Source organism: Acomys minous, assembly GCF_964271855.1.
Source record: "Acomys minous genome assembly, chromosome: 1".
Lineage (NCBI taxonomy): Eukaryota > Metazoa > Chordata > Mammalia > Rodentia > Muridae > Acomys > Acomys minous.
The window spans coordinates 113710075-113736635 of record NC_140483.1 but is presented as its reverse complement, the minus strand read 5'-3'; the positions used below and the strand labels follow the sequence as shown (position 1 = coordinate 113736635).

At 41.3% G+C, this 26561-nt stretch overlaps 1 protein-coding gene across 1 annotated transcript in view; it reads right to left on the bottom strand.

Moving 5' to 3' along the window:
- The window catches only part of XKR4 (XK related 4), a 374796-nt gene extending 348489 nt beyond the window's left edge, over window positions 1-26307 (bottom strand). Inside the window, exon 1 of the mRNA XM_084776633.1 lies at window positions 25365-26307. Within this exon, the coding sequence (XP_084632759.1) occupies window positions 25365-26161 (797 nt within the window). The 5' untranslated portion in view covers window positions 26162-26307. The remainder of the gene's footprint in view (window positions 1-25364) is intronic.
- Between the last annotated feature and the right edge of the window lie 254 nt (window positions 26308-26561).

The window sequence follows — 26561 nt, the reverse complement described above, 5'->3', positions numbered from 1 at the left end:
ATTCTGACAGTACAGAGGTTGACAGTGTTTCCCTGGAGTAAGAGTTGCCTGGAATTGAAGGTTAGTTTTGCTTGTTAATTCTATGGTCATGGGCAGACCCTTAATTTCTCTCTCAAGCTCTTTGAAAAAATAGGATAGATAACAGCATACTGTAGGAGTTAGGCGGATTTAAAGTCATAGATGCAAAGCACAATGTAGGGGTACTCTGCACTCAGGGAAACTTACTGCTATCAATCCACGTCACCACACTCGGCCCAGTTATTTATACAGCTTGACCGATGTCCAGGGTGGCTCTGGGCTTTGCCTACCAAGTGAAACTGCAGTTCTGGGGCAGAAACGTGGTCTTTCTATATCCATAAAGTGACTCTCATGAAGAACAAGGCCAGGCATGAATAGTCTTACTGTAACTAAACTTACCAGGAAGTGCTGGAAAACTGTATACAAAGCCTTTGGGATAAGCATATTAATCATATCCTATGAGCTATTTAGCTCCATTAAATTCAAAGGAAGCTAGAGGGAGGCATCTGATGTAGCTGGAGTAGCGCAAGCTTCAAGGCCAGACCCTTCTTATCTAGAAACACAAAAGATCTGGATCTTAAAAGGACAGATAAGATGAAAAGGCAATGATTTTCCATTATAGCAGAGATTAGATGATACATGCTCCACTTTGGAGCCAAGTAATTATACAAATGTTTCTACTTTGGTCAAAGAAAGCAGCAAAGGCCCGTTAGGACTGCTTGCAGCAAGAAGGATCTCAGATAAATGATCTTAAGCAAGGGGGAAACCATTTTCCCTGAGATTCTCAAGATCAGGGATTCTCAGGTTTAAAGTATTCACACACCACACAGTTAACCCAATTAACTGTGGTCCTAATCTGATGCAGAGAGATGGTCCATGAATCTGCATATGTAACCAGCTGGTGAGAGCAGACACAGAGTAGCCCCAAGGACCCAGGGTAGCAATGCAAAGTCATCAGGTCATACCAGATTGCCAGGCAGTGACTTTTGTTTCTTTATACCTTGGAGCATTGTACTGTGTGTGTCTCCATACATACTCTGGTACATACACTCACACACAAACGTTTTATAAATTATGTGAATGCTGTTATTGGTGAAACAGGTCTCTTGAATGAGAGAGATGGCACCTCTAATAGGGGTGTTACAGGGGATGTTATCTACAGGGACAGAAGTCAGAACCTACAGCCCAGGCTTAGGCCCTCATTCTTTGGATTTACAGTATACTAATGCCTTTGTATTGGCCCTTTGTTTGCAGTACCCACGGGCCTGGTGTTTGTCTCTGCACCAGTCCTGCGGGTTTGAATGACCTGGTGACCTTTAACCAATCCTTTCACCAACCCTTTCAGCAGCTGGTCAATCAAGCCTATGGGTTTGGAGCAGAGAAAACCAACCACTATTGTGAGATATTAAGAGGTAGGACCAGGTGTGGCATTTAAAAGGCGACTGAGCCTCAGCCTTCATGAGCAGATTAACTAGTTCATGCAACTAGTGGATTGGTGGGTTAATTGTCTGCTTGAAACCCTAGGTTTTTCACATTTCCAGTCTTTCATCATTTATCTTAATTACTTTTCTACTGCTACGATAAGACGCCACGACAAAGGTAACTTATAAAACAAAGCACTTTATTCGGGGCCTATAGGTTCATAGAGGTAGAGGTATGTTAGTAAAGAAATCAACTGTGAGAACTCCAAGACAACTTTCGTCCCACCTTGTGTCCATGGACATCCAGCCCCGCAAGAAATAGCACAGCACACAAGGCCGGTCTGCTTCCCGCCATCAGACTTGCAGAAATAGGGGGAAACGGTGATATTTTCATCAGATTTTGCCCACAGGGATAACTCCCTCTCAAGCATCACTTCATCTTAGTATTTTCTTGACTCAGAATATAGAATGACGAGCTTTATAAGCCAAAAGTGAAAAGTGGATGTTTTCCTTTAAAAGTGAGACCTTTTGTTCTCTGCATTGTCAGAGCTCAGAAGGTATGTGTGTCTTCCCAGGATTTTGATGAAAAGCGCTTTGCTTGACAAGAGGTTAATATTTCTGTATTTGAGCTCCAAAGCTCCCAAGTGTCCCTGGGCTGTAAAAATATTTGTAAAAGCTTCCATTTCTCTTCGAATCATGTTGCTGAAGAATTCAAGGAATTCTGCCATAGGGTTGTTAGCCACTAAGCAGACACACATTGGACCAACTATCTGCTTTTTCAAGAAGAGCTTCTCCTTTCAATGCCTGTCAATGCACCTTCAAAATCAAGTCCTTCAGTGAAACTTATCGAGAACTATCCACTGTTTCCAATCACCTTGGTTCATGCCTTTTACGTGACCTAGAATAAAGTTTGTTCATTATTATAGTGAATTCATTATGTACAGGAGGTTCCTCACGCCAAATCTGAGCATGTGTTATAACCTAGCATAACTAACTTCTGAGCGTCTCCACCCAGAACTGGATAGAAACAGATGCTGAGATCCATTAGTCAGATTACTCAGAGCTTGGGGAATCTTGCGGAAGAGCAGGGGTAAGGACAAAGGGTCCTAGAGGAGACAAGAACTGAAGAAGACCAAAAGAGTCACGTAACCTAGGCCCATGGTGGCTTACAAAGGGCATGCATGTATGCCCACAATACATTTATAACTAACGGGCAGCTTGATCTTGTGGGTCCCCTACCAAGTGCAGCAGGGCTGTCTCTGACATTGGACTCTGTTGCCTGTGTTTGAATCACTTTCCCCTAACTGGGCTGCCTTGTCTGGCCTCAGAGGAATAGGATGCTCTTAGTTCTTATATGAATTGGTGTGCTGGGCTGGGTTTGTAGGAGGGGTGCTCCCTTTTCTGAGGGGAAGAGGAGGGGGAATGGTGTAAAGAGTGGGAGGGTTGAAGAGTGGGGCTGGGAGGAGATGAGGGAGGAAGCTGTGATCGATCGGGATGAAAACTGAATAAATAAATGTAAGAGTTTTTTAATTAGAAAAAATGGAGGAAAAATGTTGAGCCGTCACTCAGTCTCTTACATTCCTCAGTAGTCTGTGTAGCCCATTTGTGGAACTGCCACCATGTTGCACTAGGTTTCTTATGCAGTTTCCTCAAAATGATGAAAAGTCCCTGAGGAATAAAAATTACTTAGTACTTATATTTTAATTCTCCTTACTTCACAAAGCGATTCCTATTTGAAATGTAAAAGGCATGAAATTACAATTTTGCTTTTGTCTTTATTTTTGTTTTTGTCTTTTGAGATAGAGTTTCTCTTAGTAGCCTTGGCCGTCCTGGAAGTTACTCTATAGAGCATGTTGGCCTCGAACTCAGAGATCTACATGCCTCTCCCTCCTAAGTGCTGGGATTAAAGGTGTGCACCACCACTGCCCAGACAGCTTTGTATATTTTAAGCATGGTATATCACATAAATCAAAGTATGCCTGATTTCTGTAACCTCAGCTAATTTGAAGAAGCATTGATTGATAAAGATTGTTTAACTAAGGATTTAATGAGCAAGTCCTTAGAAAACACCATTATCTGAGTTTTGGTGGGGAGACCTGAAAGCAAATTTAAATTCACTTGATAAATACTCTTCTTTAGCAGTGAAGAGGCCAGAACTGAAAATTAATGAACTTCTCTTGCTTTTACCCTGTGCCAAGACACAATTTTCCCTTTTAAGTCCACTCCAACTGGCTTAAGTAGAGAAAGAGTTAGTGCAAAATATTTACGGAGTGATCAAGCAATCTAGCGCAGATGTCCCAAGGCCAGAGGCAATGCAGCTGGACACAGTCCAGACACCTCAGAGGCCTCACTACCACCTGCTGATCCAGAGGCAAACAACAGAGATGGACAGAGACTGCAGAAAAGATGAAAGCCTTTACTCTCTTTACTTTTCCCCCCATAACTCTCTAATGTCTGCCCCCTAAAACGTGAAGATGAAAAGGGGCGTGCACATCTTAGGAGTCAGCTCTATTATCTTCTATAGAAATGAAGGAATTAAAAACAAACGGCAAGGACTTCAGGGTTCCACTTTAAGAGCCTCAAGCCAGTGCAGTACCACAGGGCCATATGTAGGCTTCACAAGACCCTCAGCAGTCTGAGACTTCAGATCCTGAGAAAACACACAGGCCTTGAGACACAGCAGCTGGTTTGCGTGTCTTTATTTTATGAACTTTATGAACTATCTATGAATCTTCTTGGGTTGTTTTTCATGGATTATTCCTCATCAGTTTTTTCTGATTACTTGGTGAGAGTTTCCTTGACACAATGTAGCTCTTTGAAATGCGTGTTCCAAGTTGTTTCTCTAGTTTTCCATTTGCCTTCCACTGCTGCTGATTTTATTTATACTTCGTAAAAGAAGTTTACAATCTTAATAGACTAAGCAACTCAACTTATTCACAAGGGAATTCTAAAAAACCCAACAGGTTGGTAACTTGTAAGCCAGTGGAATTTAACAAGGAAGTCATTACAAAACAAAGGGAAACTTCTCTCTAAATCAGATTTTCCAAAATTTGCTATTTTATGGTGTACTTATTTTTCCCATCCACAGAATTTCTAGGAAAATAACTTCATGATAAAATTTGTTTGAACTTAAAATATCTTCATAATATTAGCAGACCCTAGGTGGTTGCCTCACTCTTGGCAGGGCCTTATTAAAAACAAATGAATGATTCAATGACTACCACCAATATTTCAAGCACAGAATAACCATCACTGTAGAAAATGACAGTGATCCTGTGTTACACTTGAAAACCTCACTTAGGCTTTCCACTTATAAATGACATAAGGATGGTGGGAAAGGTTGGGATAGCACACGTGACTCGGAGATGAGACAAACGACAGCTGACCTTCAATGCTATCGGACACCTAACTAGCATTTGAAATTGAGCTTGTTTTCAAGTTATAGAAGTGAAGTAAGTACAATTGGACTGAAAATGCATGTATCTTTAAATGTTCTTGTGAATATGTATTTAAAAGGTAAAACACAAAGCAAAACAAACAAAAAAAATTTTTTTTACCAAACTAATGAAAGGAGATACTATTATACCAGTAGAAACAGGTTAACCACAGTTGGCTTTAAATCAAGTGGCAGTTGAGTGTCAGAAACAAATTAGAGAGCCAGAGATTGCCAAGTGATTAAAGGCTCTTTGGCCCTGGCATGGATGTAGGAGGATTCTATTCCCTCTGGGGAAGCCAGCAGCTTACGACAAAGGTAGACAGTCCTGCTCTGTCAAGGCACCTTGCAGATAGAGCAGACACTGCAGTGAGGGGGACACAGAAACAGCAAGAGAAAGGGAATGACCAAGGAAGACAGGAACAGATAGCATTCCTGCTGTTTGGGAAAGTTGCACCCAGCACCTTAAGCCAGGCAGAACCAAGTCAGGATGTGTTTGGGAGCTTAGCAGCACAATGTTAAGATTATAGCATGGTGACCAGCAAGCTGTGACAGTGGATAAACGCACCCTCTGCCATATCTGAAGACCTATGTTGTTGGGTATCTATGAACCACGTGGTAGAAGGAGAGAATACACTGCAGCAAGTTGTTGTCTGACCTCCACAAGCCCCACATGGTGCATGCATTTCTCCTTGCCCCCTACACATACACACAGAGACACAATTATAATGTAGTTCAATTTAAAATTCTTTTGTTTATAATTTTGAGTAATATGGTCCGCAAAGGGCCAGACCACAGTTAAGAGACTTAAAGGGGGGCTTGAGAGATGTCTCAATGGTTAAGAGCACTGGCTGCTCTTCCAGAGGTCCTAAATTCAATTCCCAGAAACCACATGGTAGCTTATAACCATCTATAATGTGATCTGATGCCCTCTTCTGGCATGCAGGTGTACATGCAGATCAACACTCACATAAAAATGAATAAATCTTTTTTAAAAGAGAGACTTCATGGGTCTGGAAATATGGATCAGTGGTTAAGGGCATTTCCTGCTGAATTCAGTTCCTAGCACTCATGTGATAGCTCATAATTATCTGTAACTCCAGTCCCAGAGGATCTGACGTTAGGCCTTCTTCAGGCCCCCAGAAGCACCTGTACACCTCCATTGCCTATAAATACACATAGGGAAACACTCATATGCATAAAATAAAAATAAATCTTAAAACAAGACAAAACAAAGTCCCCAAGAGTGTTCACCTTGTTTTACATATCGTAGCAAAGGGCAGAATTATTACTATAAACTATTGTTCAGGTGACAAGGGAATAAAGGAAGTGAGGTTGGCTCGGCATTTTTTATCTCTTAAGCAAGCTGTTAAATGTGAAATGTAGTTTTAGAATCTCAAATAAAGGCACAAATATCATCTGCTCATTCTCACTCCACAATAGAAGACAACAATGGGACCACCTGCTGTAATTAATCATGGCTGTCACACAGAGGCAAGGTGTCACTCCCTGCAAACACATCGGCAGGGGCATGTTCGACACGCAGGTCTCTGAGGCTTCTGGAAGTGAATAGAACTAGCAGTCTGTTTGTTAAGTTCTGTTTGGCTTGGTCCTTGATGGAAGGTACTCAATATTCTCAGTGGTTGCTGTTCCTGACATAGTCTTAAAGGAAATTGTCATTCAGCCTTAGACAAAGTAGGGCTACTGTGATGCCATGTGGTTCTCCAAGCCCACACTCTGAGCTCAGTGCTTGTCTGATGCTGCAGAAACCTACTCCTTCCATCCACTGCCTAATGTCTATTATAAAAAAGCAGGCATCAGGCATAGCACTGAGCATCCTTCATGGGGTTGGCCTGGACACTGACATACACTACCATGCCACTGGCAGGATGTCATAAAGAAATTAAGAATGTATCTAACTACTGTTAGGATGAGGGTAAAGTCCTCCAGTAGTTTAAATTTTAATTCCATTCATTAAATCAACATTTATGATAACCATAATCAGATACTGCCTTAAATGCTGAGGACCTCCATGAACAGATCTGTTGCTGTCCTCACAACAAACAAACAAAAACACTTCCGAAAGTGGCAACATTGAGGAATGTAACTAAACAAGTGTGGGTCAGCCTGAATTAATCACTCAGTCTATGCCACAGACCGTGAGAAAAGTCCCTAAGCTCCGAATAAAAGCGATAACAGTGTGAGTATATCGGAAATCTGCCTGCAGACCCGGGGAATCTAGGGGCATGGCCCCTTTTCCTGCTTTTGTTCTATCCTCTGTTTCCTTTCTTCACAATTTTTTAGGACACCTGTTTCCTGTACCCAAAGTGATACCACAGAAAAGCTTCATGTGACTGTGGGTTCAATTGAAAAAATAAAGGAAAAGGGAAGGAAGAAGAGAAGAAAGAAAGAAAGAAAGAAAGAAAGAAAGAAAGAAAGGAAAAAAGAAAGAAAGAAAGAAGAGGGAAGGAGAAATACAGGAAGGGAGAAAGAAAGAAAGAAGGAAGGAAGGAAGGAAGGAAGGAAGGAAAGAAAGACAAGAAAAACATTTTGCCATAAGTCATGCAACCATGAAATTAGATTCAGGTGTCACGTGAACAGTATTCTTTATTATTATTGCATCTCATGCTTGAAAGAGGATTTCAGAGCTTTTCCATCTAAGCCAGGCAAACTGTTACTCTCCACACGAAGCACAGAAAAGTCCAATTCTTTAACAAGTCTCTGGAAGCATGTCTAGAATCAGGGAGCGCTACATGCTGCCCATTCATGGGTGGTTCCCCCTCTAATCACACAAGGTATCCATTACAGAGAAGCAAAGGTCTCAGTCCCTTTAAAAGCTAAGAGGCATCCACCAGAAGGAAGGACTAACTCTGCTTGAAGAAATCAGTAAGGTGTTAACGCCTTTCTCAGTCAGATGGCTATTTGGAATGGTCAGAACACACCAAAATACCACAATTTAAAACCTACCTACTCCTACAAATATTAGAGATAAGAAACCAAGTTAGTAACAGTGAAATAACTATCTGTTCATACTATGAACAGATTAAGGAATGCTTGTGTGACACTAGACACTGACTTTTATCACAAAAGTGTTTCTATCAAGTATGAGAGGAACTGGAAAATGCCCATCTAAATAACTTGGGTTAAATTACTTACATAGAGCCAGGTGGTGGTGCTGCACACCTTTAATACCAGCTCTTGGGAGGCAGAGGCAAGCAGATCTCTGAGCTCAAGGCCAGCCTCGTCTACAGGGTAGCTTCCAAGACGGCACAACCAGGGCAATACAGAGAAACCTTGTCTTGAAACAATCAAGCAAATATTCACATGGTCATCATTATTGGGCACTCACCCAATAGATGAGAGGAAAAAAAAACTTGTCAGTTACTTTCTGCCTTTAAAAATTATGAAAATAATTCATCTCAAGTTTTGCTACAATTACAACAACTCAAATAAAAGCCTTACCCAAGACTTTTAACAGGTAAGGAAGGCAATCTTCTGCCACTCATATGCATAGAGCTCTCATCAAGTCCATTTGAGATGAAGTTTGATGTAACAGAAGCAAAACAGGCCTGACAGTAGGGGATGTTGTCCAAATCTTTGGCAGAACCCCAAAGTAAAAGTCTCAGTCTCTCCCTCACCCTGTCCCTCTCTCTCTCTGTCTCTCGTGTGTATGTGTGAGTGAGTGTGTGTGTGTGTGTGTGTGTGTGTGTGTGTGTGTGTGTGTGTGCTTTCACTGCACAATTTTGTCCTAAAAGGAAAAGCACTTACTTATTTACCTTGAGTTACTGGTTTTGCTCTGAGACAGTGTGCCATCTAGCCTAGGCTGGCCTTGAACTCGTGACTCTTGCCGCCACCTCCCAAGTGCTGGGATTATTGGCATGTGTCAACCACACTCAGTTTATGTGGTCTGGATATTAGAACATGAAGCTTTATGCATGCCAGACAAGCTCTACCAAGTGAGCTATCCTGCCAGCCCCCAAAAGCTACAACCTAATGATTACTAAGTAAGTTAGTTTATTCACAAAAATAATTAATTCCAAAGGTGTATCGACTTTTTTCTTTTAATAGTTTTCTGGTTTGCCCTGAAAAAAACAGCATTGGTACTAGAACTCAATTTTTAGTGTTTTAACATATTTTTATAGAACTACCCAGTGGAATAGTATTCCAGTATCACTAGAATAATTTGGCTTTTAATTTATAACTTATTGGCAAGAATTAATCATGCCATTTATATGATGCAGCATGGATCCTAAGTAATAAATGACTACCTAGCTATAGAGTATCCGCAACTTGAATGAGTTCATGACATCTGGATTCTTCATTTGTTCCCCCAACAGAGATTCAGCTGGCACTTGGGGCAGGTGTTCAAGAGTTAGCAATTGTGTGGTGAAAAGCTGGTGTCACGGTTTTGAAACATATTTGGCAGTTTCCTACAAAACTAACTATTCTTCTTCTATGTAATCCAGCAATTCTGCTACCTGAATTCAACAAAAATAAGATGAAACCCTATGCCCACACAAAACACTTCAAATACATGTCTATAGCAGTTTTTTCATAATTGCTACAAATTGGAAACATTCAACATATCCTTTACTAGATGGATGGCTAAACGAGAGATTAACCCATATAATGGAATATTATTCAGAAATTTAAAGAGATAAGTTGTCAAGCCACCAAAAGATATGGAGGAACCCCAAACGCACACTGCCACGAAAGGGATAACAGACAGCAACATGCAGGCCACTGAAAAGGCAGAAACTATAGACAGTGCACACATCAGTGGGCTCGACGATCAAAGGTTGTAGAAGAAGGCACGAAGATGAAGTAAACAGAACGGAGGGGATTTTGGTTGGTAATAAACTACTCCATATGGTAATGTAATGGTAAATACATGGCCTTAAACACTGAAGCCCACAGAATATACAACTATAGGTTTTCACCTTAGGATAACATGTCAATAATCACACTAACTGGAACAATGCACCATGATAACATAACAGCGGAACCTGGAAGTGGTATCTGGGGAAGGTGACAGGGGCACAAGGGACATTGTGTACTTTCCAGTCAATTTTTCTGCACACTTACTGCTCAAATGAATATACAATGCAATAAAAGGAGGAGGTCTCAAAAGTCCCTTCCTTGGAAGGTTGTTTACTGAGATGTTTTGAGCCCCTGATGGAAAAGTATCAAAGGGATACTTTGATTCATTGCACCCCAATAATCTGAATGGCTCACACCCAGAAGGTGCCAGCACTTCATCTACACGGGTCTTATCTAGGTTTGACTTCACCTCCATGCACAGAAATCAGTTCACTCTTGAACGTAAAAAAAGATAAACCCGACTAAAAGCAAAAAATACCTTCTGAGCCCGGAGCCTGAGCAATAGGCAAAGGCAGAATAGGGTTTTGAGCAAGTTGTTTAGCCTCAAGCAGAAGCACGTGAGTAAGTAACAAAGTCAGGTATCTCTGGCTCAGGAGATGGGTTGCTCAGCCGCCTGTGTTCCATGAACCTCTAACTTCTCTTGGGGGTGTTCTAGCTAACTGGTGTGATCACGAAAGCCAGCCCTCCTCCTCCAGTGCATGTGTTAACCGCCATTGTGCAAGTTCAGAGTGGTTATTACCGCGTTGTCAGACGCCCATTAATTACCCGCTACACTGTATTTAGATGTAGTCTGGTAAATCTTTTTAATTGCCTAGGCTGCATTTACCAACCATCTTTATTTAACATGCTCCCAACCCTGTTTATGTTTATGCCTTTTCCGATAACTCATTAAATAGAGTCTTTAACTACTACTATACAACTCTTTGGCGATAGCTCCATATTGCCCACCTCCGTGCATTTACTGTGTTCGCTCATTATACAGTACTTTAAAGTTCTGAATAGTTTTTAAGCCCTCCTCTGAGCCATGCTTCCCCTTCCCTAACTCTGAAAGTCATCCTGAGCACCTTCCTCCCCAGTGTTACACTGAGGTTGAAAGGTAGCTTTATGCAAAGATATGTTCAACCGCATCCTGAGTCTCTCCACTCTACTCAAGGTCACTTCCCTAAAAATAAAAAATTAAAAAAAAAATTCAACCAAGTTCAGGAGTTCAGGTCCCTTGGAAAATCATTCAAAGCCCTGTTTGAGTTCTGATCCAACTCCCCTTTCTCACTTACTGGCAACCTCTGCCTCACAGCTCTTGTTTTTACCATTTATACAGTTAAAACACTGCCTCTGCATGCCCATTGCTTCCTTTCTGCTTGGCATTCCTCTAGTTGCCCCTCAGAAACTTCCATTGATCCTGTTTTATGGAGCAGTTCTGTCCCCAGCCTTCAGGACACAGGCCATGTTGGAAGCATAAACTATTAGGAATGAAAGATACTTGCAAGTCTTGGAAATCTCCAAAACTCAGAACATATTTATTATTATTATTACTCTTGTAAGCAGGGAGCCTATATGAAATGAGTTCTTGATAATATTTATTAATTAAGTTCTGAGTTAAATGAAATCATAGGCATTCTTTCCAGTATATTATACCTTGATCAGCAGCTTTTTTCATGTGTTTTCCCATAGAACAAAATCAAGGAAACACAATGATGGCATAGATATGAATTTTTCTTAAAGCATAAGACATTTTTTAAAAACGCCAAGTAAATAAAAACTCATTTTCTGACATAAAGCATGTTGAAAATCACATAGTACCTTTGGTATAATCATACTTTGCAAAAATGTCATTGAACTAAAACTGAAAATGATACCGGGCACATTTAGTGGAATGCCACCAAAACAATAAAGTAGGATGAGCCTCCAGATAGAGACCCCCAGCAACACAAGTCATTCCACATTCCAAGGGCATCTTTTAAGTAGTAACAGTGGACTTCATTTGATTGTTAAATATCCCCGATTCTGAAATGGTTTTCATTGCTTGCACCTAAGAGCAAATCTTCTATAGCGTTTGCATATGCTGGTCCTCTGAGACAGATCTCAGGAGATGAATTTCAAGTAATGCCATATACTGGAGGGAGGGGGATGGAGGAGAGAGAGGGAGTTCTTCTGTGCCTATGTGCCTGTGTGCCTGTGGTGGAGTGAATTCATAATTCATAGCATATAGCGCTAGCATATTTGAAGCATGACTGCCTGGAAGTGAAAATATAAATACAGGCTAATCACATGCTATTCACGTGGGAATGAGCCATACACAGTATTCTTTTTTTTTAATTTCATAAAAAATATACACACATAAAAAGAGGTTTGATGATATTGTTCTACATTGTGAGGACAACACTCTCAACTATATATCTTATGGTAGTAAATAAAAACCCCAGGACCAGAATTGATTACCTCTTTTAGAGTCATTGGCCAATGGGGTCACAGAGATCCCTACACACTACATACTAACCTCCAAAACATAGTAGTGGGAAGATATTATTGTCACCATGTGTTTGGATTACAGAGCATGAAGACACTTGAATGTGGGTGGCTGAGGAGAGCAGAAATGTGGATCACCCTTGAAATGTAATTATAGGTAGTTGTGAACCAGCAGATAAAGATGCTGTGCACTGTGGAAGAGCAGGAAGCATTCTCCGTGGCTGAGGTATCTCTCTAGCCCTTACTTAGTATTTTTGCAGTGAGATATTTCTCAATGAAAACAATGTATATTTTCTTCCCAATAGGTATCAAATGAACATGACACATTATGGATGGAATGAATCTACAGTTCCTGTACTTGAAATTCAACCTGTCACATCAATATCAGTCATCCTTTATATATATATAAAAATCCAACCCAGGCTGATAAAACAGGAAGGCTTCTCTGATCACATAATTTAATAAGGTATGTAATGAGAAATTGTATGTTTAGTGTAGAACTGCAAGAGACATCAGAATTGAACAGTCTCTCGTCTCTCCTTTTACAGTAAAGAAGATAAGAGCAAAGGCAAGACTCTGTGTGTCTCCTACTCTCATTGTAGGAGGAAAATGCATAGCTGGTCTTGACAAGTTCCCACTGGTGTCACAGTAAAAGCAAACTCCCTGAAGTCACCAGCATTGTAGGCTAGGCTGAAAGGTAGGGAAATGCTTCTCCAAGACAGTATTGTATTAGTCATGGAACAGTAATACAGAAAAGGGAAGCTTGAGGCATGGCAACATGAAGATGCAGGCGAGCACAGGTGTTTGCTACTTAGTGGCTCTGTGCACCTGGGCAACTCTTTCTCCTTTTCTGAACCTCAGCTGGGTCATCTTCAGGTGGGAATGAAAAGCTGCGTGATTTAGCATGAACAATCTAAGGTGGTATTTGCAAATATATTATCCTTACTGTCCTCACCAAATGATGTTTACTGTATACCAAAGAAGCCCACCATGCCTCTAGATGTTAAGCAGAGGAAAACAAGAAACCACAGTAAGCTTCCATATAGCAGGGGGTTTTGTACCCCAAAGAGTCAGAATATAAACTCCATTGTTGATGGGCCTAAGGTGAAAAACACTCACTGTCCTTCCCCTGGTCATTTCCAATAAAGGCTTACTAGTTATTTGAAATATTTCATTTTAGATGTCCTTCTTTTCCTTCCTCAAGAAGCTCTGTCACTCCCAAGCTGAACAATGTATAATAGAAGCAGAATATAAATTATATATGTAATTTTATGTAATAATCATGCTGTAAAAACAGGAAAAAAGTGTATGCTTAGTATACACAAGGCACTGGTGTACACACACACACACACACACACACACACACACACACACACACAAATAAAAACACATGAAATTAATCTTACTCATATATTTTATTTAACCTAAAATATAATGACTTTATCCTGTAACACGTGTGAGATGCTTAGTAGACATATATTATGCTTTTTCATATCAAATCTTCAAAGTCCCCATGTGTTTGACACTCAGATCACATCTCAGTACGATCATCCATTTTCTATTAATATCCGATTCAAATTAGCCTTTCCTGACCACTTAAGAGGAGAGGTGCCTTCTTTGAAATAACAGGAATTGCGTCATACTTTTCAACTTGTTATGCTTACTAATCACCCAGGGTCCTTTTTACAACACAAGCTGACATTCATTAAGTCTGGGGTGGAACAGAGATGCTGTTTTTCTGGGAAGCTCCCCAAGGCTGCCCCTGCTTAGATCTACACCACCCCTGGTAGCAAGGCCACAGCTTTAGTCGTAGTTAAGACAGACCGGGAGGAGGAGCATTCTCATTCCTTAGCTACCACGTTTGGGGAGCGTATTCTTTTCACATATTTCCCTCAAATATTTAAGCAGATGCATGTCGGTCCGTAACTAAAGGCTTATTACTGATCAATTAAGTGTGTTCTAGTCATGGAAAATGACGGCAGCGGCCAAGTAGTCAAGGGATTCTTAATAGCTTTGTATGCTACCAGTATTGCCAAGTGTGAGCTCCTGTGGGGAGCTACATCTCCTCACTGCAGTGAAGTTAAAACTAAACCTCCGATCTCAGCCTTCTTCTCAATGTCTAACCACGGAGAAAATATATATTGAAAACAAAAATCAGACCTATTTCTCTTTAGCTATGTGTTTTGAAGCACAAGAGTAATGCTTTGCATTTGAATTATCACCTACCTCTACTGAAAGATAAAGGGACCCCTGCACCACAGGGTGCTCCTTTCTGACCCCAGATTAGGCACAGACCACACTCAAACACCAATGTCCAGCACAAAAAGATCCTCCATTACACAAGACAGAGAGACAGGGTGACCAAACCTGAGTGGGCAGCAACAGCAGCACGTGGCTCTGCAGAAATGGCTTTTAAGGAGAAAAAAAGGGGAAGCCCTTGCTAGGGTGAATTGGGAAATACTGGTTGGATATTTTGGTCAGCATAGTCAAGTAAGGAATTATGATAGCCGGGCCTTGGTAGTTAGTTTCACGAATAAGGAAGTGGTCAAATAAAGGAGTCTAGTGGTTTAGCAAGGGGTGGGGCTGACAGGATCCACTGATGACATGTGTGCACCTATTAGAGTCCTTCAAAGGCTGAGCATCCTTAACCTGCAAAGTCTAAGTAAGTATGGAATGCTCCAAACTCTGGAACCCTCTGAGTGCTGACCTGACACCACTTTTGCATATAGGTGCTGACCTAGTTTGCTCCTCTGTTGCTGTGATAGAACATTCTAATCAAATGAAACATGGGGAGAAAAGGGCTTATTTGGCATACAGGATACAACCCACCATCAGGTAGGAACTAAACGCACAATCCTGGGGACCAGAACGGAAGGAGAGGCTATGGAGGAATGCTGTTTACTGGCTGGCTCCTGGGTTCTTGCTCAGCCTCCTGTCTTGTACAACCAGGGCCATCTGCCCAGTGGTGGCATTCCTCATACTGGGCTGAGTCCTCCCACAAATGATGCCCCACAGACAGCTGTGGGCCAATCTGGTGGAAGCACTGCGTCTCCTCCTCCCAGTTGTCTCAAGTTTATATCAAGTAGACAAAAAACTAAGCAAGACAGGTGGTCTTGAGAGTTATGCTTTTTTTTTTTCTTCTGCTACATCTAGGTATACCCATTTGGCTTCACGAATAAAATTATTCTAAAGCAATACATACAATTACAACAACGCGTGTGTATAAAGTACATTGGAAGCATGCAGGAATTCTGGGTTCAGACTTGGGCCCCATTCCTAAAATTTCTCCTTGTGTATATGCAAATATTCAGCACTCCTTTAAAAAATGGAAAATCTAAACAACTTTTGCTCTTTAATTTTTTGATTATTAAGTCACACTTGACTTTTACCACAGGTTTATGTCTGGCCCTTATTATATATTCTCTCCATTAATGATGTCTGTTTGCCTGGCATCTCTGAATGGTGATTTCTTGCCTTCTTCTAATAACAGAGTCTCGAGTTGACGATGTTCTGACAGCAGAGCCCACTGGTGCTATCAATGTCAAATCCATCTCATCAGCCCGATAACTTTGACAACTCAAACTTTGCCTCTTTGAACAAAAGAACATACTCATCTATCTAACAAGAGTTTGGCCAGAGTGATGAAGCTTGGTGGTGACATAGTTTAGCAACGCCATCACTATTATTTCCTGACTCATGTTTCTAAGATTTGAAAACTCATCTGCCAGTTATGGAATAAAATTCTCAGGATCTGTTTATTTCTCTCATGGCTAATTTTTTTTTTCTTTCTCTATTAAGTAGAAGTGAATCTATGCATAGCTCCTATAGATGTGAAAACCAGAGAATTCAATTTTTCAAGTACTTGGGCATGCTAAGCTGATAAAAAAAAAAAAAAGCAGGAGCCTGCCTCCCTACTCAGGTGATTTCACCCTTAAGGTAGGTTAAGTCATGTTACTTCAGCTAATTGTTGCAGTCGGTTGTTTTTCAAAATAGGAACACCTCTAATGCGCGCACTATCATCAGTCAGTGCCAGGCTATTGTCTTAAGTCTAGAATACATTCTGAACCTGACAATCATTTTATCAGAAAAAAAAAAACCCACAGGTTACTTGTGACTTCCACTTTTAATAGTAGCATAACCCCCAGAAATATGAAGCCCCAGGAGACTCACTTTTCATTTGTGCTACACTAGCAGCTCCAATAATGATAAATTGTTTGGGGGAAGCCTTTTTGAATTGACCTACATTTTCTAAATGATGGTTATTAATTTTACTTTTGCAAAACAGGAAATTAATTAACAAGCTGAAAGTCTATTAAGACAAAAGAGGCTTTTCCAAATTCTTTCCCCTGCCTCCCTGAAGATCACCTCTTCCTTATCACTGTGACAATGACACAGTGCCTGTGCCAGGAACTAATGACTGGCATTATGAGAGGCTGCCTTGGGACCAGTACGCTCCAATGGCCCCCTCGGCTTGGATTGTTTGCTCTCTGCTACTGCATAGATAGAAGACCTGAAAAGAGCTGAGCCTCAAACTGAGATCTTTATTCATGAGTATTGTCAAAGCTGCAAAGGAAAAAGAGAAGTCAAATTCAAATTGTGTTTTTAACATAAATGAAATCTTGGACTGGTAGCTCAGATTGGTGACTCTGTCTCAATGAAGAGGGTAAGCTTGAGGGGAAGTCAAGGCAAAGTCATCTAAAGTCTTTTCAAGGCATATTCTCTGTCTATCCATTTTCCTATATGTGGGTGATTTTGTTTGACTCATCCTCACACACCCCACACGCTGCCCGCTGTTGTGTTTGTACAAAAGGAATCCCCTGGCAGAGAAGTGCAGCATGTGTGTAAATTGAACAAAAGATGTGGAACCACTTCAAGCAGGCTACTTGTGAATCACAGAGACCAGAACATACTCTGACATAATGCTCAGTTCAGAAAGTCTTAAAACAGGTGCTTAAAACTGTTATAACTTTTCAGATTTCAAGGGTTGGCATGAAGTGGAATTTGTTCTGACCTTCAGGAATCCAGGTACTTCCCACCCAAGGAAGATCAACACACTGATCTTCTCTAACGCATAGGCCTGGGTATGATGTCTTCAGAGAGACCTTGAATCCAGTTTCCAGCACATTGTCAGTGGTAGTATAACCCAAGACTCGCTTTTAATTGTAAAGCAAATTCAACTTTGGCAATGGTCTTCTTACCAGCATTCCAGAGAATTGTTTCAAAGCCTGAGAAGCACTGTCCTTATTTGTGAATGACATAGCTCCAGCTCACTACATTATAGTAGATGGCAATTTTGGATTCCCACATCTGTATGATATACATTTTGGAACTGGTGAACGCAGCACTTTTAGCACCCATTTCAAATACTTGATGAGTATATGTTTTCATGATAATGGTTTTATTTGATTGGAATTAAAATTTGAGAGTGGCATAAGGCCAGGTGCATTACAGTTTATGATTCCTTCCTCATGTGCAAGTCATGTCAGCCCATAGAAGTTCTAACACCATTACTATCAGCTCTGAAAATATCACTGTCAAGCTCTTTTCACATTCAGAAACAAAAGAGTCTATCTCGAGGGACCTAAAAAACTATATGGACTTCCTGGCATATATAATCTAGGTATTAGATATATAAAAGGATTTATAGCAAGAAAAGAATGAGAATTTTATACTTAAGAAGAACCTTAGATAATATGTTTGACCAACGGTATCCTTTAAAATAGAACCTGACATTAAAAAGGATGAACAAAAAGATCTAAGCTTTGAGGCACTGTGGAAGCTGTGGTATGTCTCATGCATATACCCCAGCAAACATCGATGGATTTTCAGCTATTGCATGGATAAATGCATCTCTACATATTCCTGGCAGTGGTGATCTAACTATAACTTTATCCCTCTACCTAACTGTGTCAGTGTACATCACCAACTTCATCCACCTTAACCTTAGAGTCTTTTGCCATCAGCATTTTCTCTATGCATACTGCGCATATGAAATTATGCCTTATAATAACAAGGCTCCCAAATTAAAAAAAATATTTAAGGCCCCCAAAGACTCCCAGATAATTCCACATAGAAGCATATTATCAGCCAAATATACATAACATTTAAATAAAAGCACTGATCCTAAGGCTTAACCCGAGCTCACTCTTCTATCTGCAAGAATTAGAGCAGCTATCGGGGCTTGTAGATGAATATTTTTTTTCCTTCAGAGAGTGAGGTTAGTTCCTCTTCCCCAACATTAGCAATCTGGAAAAGATGGAGGCTGATTTCTTCTATCTTTTCTAGAAAGCACTACACCTTTCCCAATGTTCTGTACCATTAGAAACTAGCAAAACAGCCAAACAGAAAGCTCAGCTACATACCCCAAAAGAAGGGAGAGGAAGACTGGGTTTTACCCACGGTTCATGTCATGTTCTGTGAGATTTGTTTTTCTTTATGTAAACCATTGGAAGAACTACATCCAGACTTTTTGATGGTCTCTTTCCCGTATCAGAAACACCTTGCAGTGGTTGGGACGTGGTGAAGTCTTTGTTAGGTGGGTCAGATTCATGAAGTATCCTGATCAAATGTATCAACAGCAGCTGAAAACAATTGAGCATGATTTTCCTTGAACTTTAACACTGTGTCAAAACTGTAAACTCAGACCTGATCTTTCTAAAGACTGGTTCTTGTCAGCTACCTCACACTCCACACTGTAGAACAATAAATCCTATCCTCCCTTAAGTCCTGAATCTTGCCTTCATAGGACTAGTGAGTATTCCACATGACTTTCTAAAACAAATCAAAGAAATGCATAATCTGATTAGCTCTTGAGGCTATAAAGACAAGTCACACCACAGTTAAATGATAATTTGTTTTTAAGCTGATAGACAACTGTTCATTGTTTAACTGATAAATACAAAACATTTAATGGCACATGTGTTGGAAATTTAATCAGTATGAATTCTTAAAGATTTATTTTATTTATTTTATGTGATGAGTGTTTGGCCTGTATATATGTCTAGGCACTACTTGCAAGCCTGGTGCCAGCAGGGATCAGAAGAGGACATCAGAACCCCTGAGACTGCACTTATAGACAGCTGTGATCTGTCAAGCAGATGCTGAGGGTTGAACAGAGGTCCTCTGCAAGAGCAGCCAGTACTCTTAACCACAGAGCCATCTCTCAAGCCCCAGTATGATTTCTTAAATAAGTGACTGATCTTTGACCTTTCAGTTACCACTGTCCAAACGATTAATGGATAATGTTCAAAACTGAGGGTGTATACACACACATAGGGCCTGTATTCAGTTGCCTTGTTAAGGTAGGCTGAGATGCCGTAGAGGAATAATAAGTATAACATTTCTGTTTTGTGAAGCAAATGCAATTCACAGTTCAAGGGCATGGAAACAACTTTGGACTTTATACCCACCAATGGGTAATGATTCCAACTCACACAGAAAACCAAGTAAATGCACAGGGAGCTGTCTGATTGTGTGTAGATTTATACCACCAGCTAGCTCAGATTACTCAGGGCCATTATAGGGATTTGTGATGCCCCAGAGAAGAGAGCGGGTCCATAAACCAAAGGATAGCTTTGAAGCAGTACAAGTGCTCTATTGAAGGGGAAAGGCTTTCTAAGCATCCTTTCACAAAAAGCAGAAGTTAGTCTGTTGTGTTCGTAGCCAAATATAATTAAGAAAATGGTCACAAAAGCTCAAGCCTAGAAGATAATCTTGCAGCACAGCTCTCCACATGACAGGCCAAGTGTCCTGACCTTGCCTCTAACTTCTTTTTTTTTTTTTTATTGCTGAGGCACCTTTATAACAGAGAGTCACTGATGATTGGTGGGTATTTTTTGATTACTTAATTCCTTTGAAAATCTCTTTTCATGACTCTCATCTTTGTGTTTTTCTGTCTGGTTGTGTTAGTTTTATTGTTATGGATTCAAAAGTGCTCCACAAGTGAAGCCACAGCCTCAGTCTTGTCCTCCTCATTTTGCTGGAGTCTCCATGAAACACCAAGACTTCTTTTCATTACAGTTCTGCAACTCTCATCAGATCAGAATTTTCTGCTTCTTTTCTACATTCATCATCACCCTCAGATTTGAGAGCCAGGTTTAGCTTGCTTCCCTCCCCCACTTCAATATTAAATTCTATCCTAGAATCTACACAAAACCATGTGACCTACAGAGGATAACATATCGAAGTCTCTGTTTCAATTTCCATATATGCAAAATGGAAGTACTACCTCAAACATTAGTTGGGGATCAAACAAAATATAGATATTTAGATATTTTAAAGCAGTAGCAAATTTGATCTTATCATAGCAAGAAATACAAATTATATAAGGTAAAGCCCACCATATCCTAGAGAAAAGGTCTTTATAAATCAAAACAACAAAACTCCCAAATATATTTTGGTCCAGAGTTTTCATTTGTAGTTTGTATAGTAGATTTAAATAGTCTGCTTCTCTGAGAAATAGCTCTTCATTTTATTGGGTTTCTTTACATGTTTCAATAATACCCAAAATCAAGTCCTGTGAGGTTCATGTATTTTATAAATAGAAGAGACACTGTTGAATCAGAGGAAATAATGACATCTCTTCTGAGACTTTCAACTGTGAAAGTCTTTGAATAAAACAAAGCTGTAACAAGTTTGCAAACCCATGTCCTTTATAATCCTTCAAAGGTTCCTCCTTGACTTCAGAATAAAACCTCAATCCTTTTCATTATCTGGTACAAAGAATTATTCAGTCTCTTCTCTAGCTACTTTCCCCAAGTCTGTGTGTGGGGTACACGTGTATCCTGATCATTTTGTGCCCCCTAGCATTTAAGCTTTGTTGTACTCAAGGCTATAAAGTGAATCATAATGTTTTCTCATCTTTTAAACTTTTAAACAGACATCTCCTGCCTCTCATGAACCATCAAGGTTGTTTGAATTTCTTGTTTCTACTAAAGATTGAGCCTTATTTTTATATTATCTGTGTATTTTCTGTCTTCCTCAAATATCCTCTGTATATTTATTTATCTTAGGAAAACTGGTATCTAGAACAGTGTCTTGTATATAGTAGATATTCAATATGAGTTGAATAAATAAATAAAATAATAAGTATGCACAAAGAAGGAACACAAATACACAGAAAATAGTTATTCAATGAACGTTATCAAATGGCACCAATATTGCCTAAGCCATGTCAGGATTCAGGACTCAGACTGTATCAATGAAGCACATATTTTATAAATGTGGCCTACATTCTGTTGCTAGCTCTTCTTTATCTCTAGGACAAACATTATTTGCAATTGCTAGTTGCATATTCACAATCATTGTTCCATATAATCCTAAAGGCCACCATAAGATGATGCTATGAAGCCAGGACTTATTGAAACAACGAAGTGAGGCAGCCAGAGGACTGTTGGACTTGGACCACACGCACACGCCTGGAGCTTGCGCTCATCTGAAGTGTGCCTACTGCAAACATCCCTCAGCTGGTCTAAATGCAACTTCCTTTCTACCAACCTCAGCACAGAAGAATCATCATTTTCACATATTGTTGTTATTATCATCCAAGGGGCACAGAGAGTTAGCAAATGATTCCAGAAAGAGCATGGACTTTAGAGTAAGATAAGCCTGGTTCTGAATGCCAGATATGTGCTATCAGGGTGACCCTGGAAAACACTTAACCAGGCTAAGCCAGTTTTTTTGTACAAAGAGACACTAACCATTCCCTTCCAGTTTAAAAGGCAAGGATTTGACATTTGCTGATAGCATTACCTTCACTGTTTTAACCCAGGCTTAGGCGTTCTGCAAAGAATAACTTTTCTTTGCAGAACACATTATTACAGGCACAGTTATCAGATGTGCCATTCATGATTCCCACTGGCTGAGCTGCATTCTTAGCCATTCTGGAATCATATAAAGAGTAAAATAAAGAGTCATGCTCTCGTTCATTTGCACACACAGTTCCTTAAAGCTATGGTTGCTCTTTCCACGTGGCAGCAAAAGCTCACTTCATTATCTTCATTATTTTGTATGGCTCCTTCCCAGCACTACTTCCTATGACTTTAAAAGCTTCCATTAATTTCCCATTAGTAAACTTTAATTAAAATGAACATCTATCATTGCTTTTAGCAGTTGTATTCATAATGCATGTATAATACATGCAAATTTTGTTCACAATGTTTCAAATGGCTTATTTCAGAACAAACAACCACATGGATGTTATTTTAAAAGATTTATCTACAGAAAGATTTTAGACTCTGATCCTTCCCTGAAATAACTACAATGTCACGGCAATGCAATGAAAAGTTAGCAAGCCTTATTCAAGACAGTTGCATATCAAAACAGGAATAATGACCTCTGAGCTTTAAACCACTCAGTAGCCTGGTGTTAGTGCAGCATTTGTGCAGAAAGCATTGAAAAGTAGAGCTAGAAGAGGCTAAGAAATACGTCTAATTTAAAGACCTACAGTGGTCTAAGATTTTTATACTATAGCTAATACAGCAATTTTAGACACGCCCTTTTTGTCAATTAATATAAAGGGTCTCCCCCCCCACAAAGCTCTCCTTAATTGTTTCACATGGAGAAACTGGAACATATCAAAAAGCATCTGAATGTTAAATTACACATTCATTCTCATTCTTTACAGTTCTTTACATTAGGTCAAAGTAATTTAAAAGCACATTTTCAAAAAATGAAGAGGCTATTTTTAGGCCATGGTCCTATCATATTACCATGAGATCCCTCAAACATTTTAGCCAAAACAAAATAATGGGTTGAATAACAATTAAGATTTCCACAGTGAACATCTCATTAGACAGTGAAGACATAGACCTGATATTTCCAAAAAGAACATTTCAACCCTGATGAGCCCATTATCAAAATAAACCTCAAAGTATCATGGGGAATATTTTGTATGGATGCTTAACAAAAGGTGAGTCATGTGTTTCTCCAAGGGTTCATCTAGTAATGTGCTTATCTGATAGCTTGGGGTTTCCTTCCCAAGTTCCACCTCACCCTCAAACCCGTGTCTCCTCATGACTCCTCTGTTAGCCCCATTGACCCAGTGGCTATTGCTTCATTGTGATATTTTGTTCCAAGTGTTTTCCTATTCTCACTTTCTCAACATTTCCTGAAAAAAATGAAGCATTATTTTCAGTTGGGAAAATGTTTAGATCCTAATAATCACTATAATTAAAATTACTTCTTCAGTTCACTGAGTTTGACACCATGTGTTTTTCAGGAAATATCCATCTGTAGGAGACATACACAGTTTTTCCAGTGACTTAACTAATAATTACTTGAAATGATGACTTACATATAATTGACAGGAAGTGATTCAAAAATCTCTTTTAAAAGTTTTCACAGGTAACCAAACAGGATGATAAGTTTTCTGCACCACACTACTAGAATAAAATTGCTGATCATGTACATCCAAGCCACCAAAGAATTCCAGTAACTAAATATGCCTTCTAGTTTTTCCTCAGAATTGAAGAATACCCAACCTGCGCCTTCCAGTAAATGTCTGTAGGAAACAGAGCTGCCACAGTTAACTGATGTTTTAGAAAGTCTCCCTGAGTCTGAAATATGGATGTTTCCATGACAACTTGTCTGGCAACACACCATGCATGGCTTTTCCCGAAAGTATCTTCTCTAAATACTTTCTGAGGAAAGAGGTCACTAGCTAAGGCCATGCTCACACTGATTTACAAATAGCAGTCCTAGGAAGAGCAATTATCACACTTACTTTTCTCAGATGAGGACACTGCTGTTCACCAGAAAGAAAACAAAAGTTTATGAATCTATTCTACAACTTCTCTAAGCTGTTTCTTCATGGGACACTTCATCATGTCAATGACTTACCATGTCTTTTATCGTAAAAAGAAACAAACAAAAAACTGAGATACAGGTGAAAGTGCAAAATACTGAGCAGTATCAGTAGACTTGGAAGGAAGTTTCCACACATCACCCTACATATTTACTAAGTTGCTTTAAAACCAAGAAATCCCTAGGGTATTAGCCTCTACATTTTTCCACACACTTTTTTTTATGTGTTAAACATTCTGTTACAAAGCTTCTAAATACATAAAAGTCAAAAGAACAGATTTCTGAGCATATTGTTCCACCACATTCCTACATCTGCACAGTGCTGTCTGATGGATGGCTTCCCGCTGCCCAGCAAGTCCAGTCCTGTACTTCAGTGTATAAGTGAAGTGATAACTATGTAAAGAGACATGGTAAATTTAAGTGATAAGCAGCAAATCAGCCAATGAAATTTGAATTACAATTAAAGCTTACCCAATGTGCTTGCTACCTCTTTTCCAAAGGTTCTCAGGTACTTGCAAAAGTAGACACAGGAATACCAGAAGGTAATTAGAATACACTATACGAGTCAGGGTCCCCTACTTTTGTGTGTGTGCGCACACACACAAATACGTGTTATATAAAATAATATTGATATATATTGATTCATGTTTTATATATATGACAAATAAAATATGTATTAACACTACTTTTAGCACAGTACTTTTTTTCAGCAGTTATCATTCACGTGCGGGTGTACCTTTGAGCAGCAACAGTTCCTGTTTAATTAGAGTTAGTAATCTTACCCCAAGAACAAAAGAAGGTATCCAAAGTACAACATACCACAAATTCTATACAACGAAAATGATTTTTAGAAAGTGTGACAGGAATCCTCTACTCCTGAAAGAATACGTCTACACTTTGGGAAGAAGTTGTGGCATATAGGGAAAAGCTAGTGAGACTGTGGGAAAATGGGGAGCATGAGAGACCGAGACACATTCCTGTCCTTCTCTGCTTTCTCTTTTCTCACCTAACATGAGGTAGGGAGAGAGAGAGAGAGAGAGAGAGAGAGAGAGAGAGAGAGAGAGAGAGAGAGAGAGAGAGAGAGAGAGAGAGAGAGCGAGACAGAGACAGAGACACAGAGAGACAGAGACAGAGACAGAGACACAGAGAGAAACAGAGAGAGAGAGACAGACAGAGACAGACAGATGGACAGAGACAGAGAGAGCAAAAGAAAAAAACAAAAAGAGTGACTAGGTTTACTATCAGTCATCCTGACCGATTTCATGCAAAAGCAGAGCAGTGGTCACGGTCGGTATGTAGGAGAAGCAGTAGTCCCCCCTCGACCCCCCACCCTGATACAGTACCTCCAGATTTGCCCGAGCTGCAAGATGTGGATGAGTGACTGCAGGAGCCAGATGCAGAAGGAGCAGGAGGCAGACCTGTGTTTGCCGCTGGTCCGGGTGGCCCCGTTGCTGTTGCTGCCGCTGTTAGTGGCGGCGATGTTGCTCTTGCTGGCGTTGGATGCTTGCCTCTGCGGCGTGGAAGGACGCGCCTCGCCTTCCCCAGCTGCAGACCCACCACTGACCACCGTCTTGCAGTCGGCTCCAGTTTGCTGGCAGCCGGAGGCGGCGGTCGTGGCGCTGTCCTCGGTGCTGAAATCGTGCACAAACCAGCGGAAGCTAAACACTTGCACCGAGAGCGAGCCCAGCACCACGAAGAAGAGGGTGAGCCCAAACCACCAGCGTTGGCCGCGCAGGTAGTAGTCCACGGCAAGCCAGATGTCCGTTCCCACATCCGCGAAGTACACGGCCACGGCGGCCAGGATCCAGAGGCAGTCCCACAGCGAGTAGCGCCGCTGCTCCCTGCCCAGGCGCAGGCACAGCGCCGCCGAGCCCGCCCCGCCGCCCGGGCCGCCGCCGCCGGAGCCGCCCGAGCCCGCTGAGCCGCCGCTCCCCGCGCAGCAGCAACAGCAGCGTGAGCAGCCGCTGCCGTCCGGGCAGCAGCCGCCTCCCGCAGCCTCAGCGTCCTCGGCTCCGGGCCCCGACGGCAAGGCAGATGCCAGTCCTTGCACCGAGCCGGAATTGTCCGAGTTCTGCAGCGGGGTGAACGCCACGTCGCTGCTCTTCTTCATCTTCAGTCTCCCGTCTGACTTAGCGGCCATGATGCCTCGGCAGTGGAGGAGAGCCCTCCTTTATCTGACACCTGTCCCTGCTGTCTCCTCCTCCCGCCACCTCCTCGCCTCGCCCCGGCTTCCTTCCTGGCCGCGCCGCTCTCTTGCTCCTACTCCTGCGCCCGCTCGCCCGCCGCCGCCCGCGGGGCTGGGCGCTGGGCCCGGCTAGCCGCACGCTCGGGGCCCGCAGGAGCGCCGCCTGGCTGCCTGCGCCGAGCCCAGCTGCTCGCGCCGGCCCGCGCGCGCCCCTGCCAGCCGCCCGCGCTCCGCGCCGTCCCGGCCCCGCGGCTGCAGCACGAGCCGCCGCCGCCGCCAGCAGCAGGAGCAGCAGCGGCCGCCGCGGCGCTCCTCGGACCTGCACATTCCTCTCCTCCCCTCGCGCGCGCTCCCT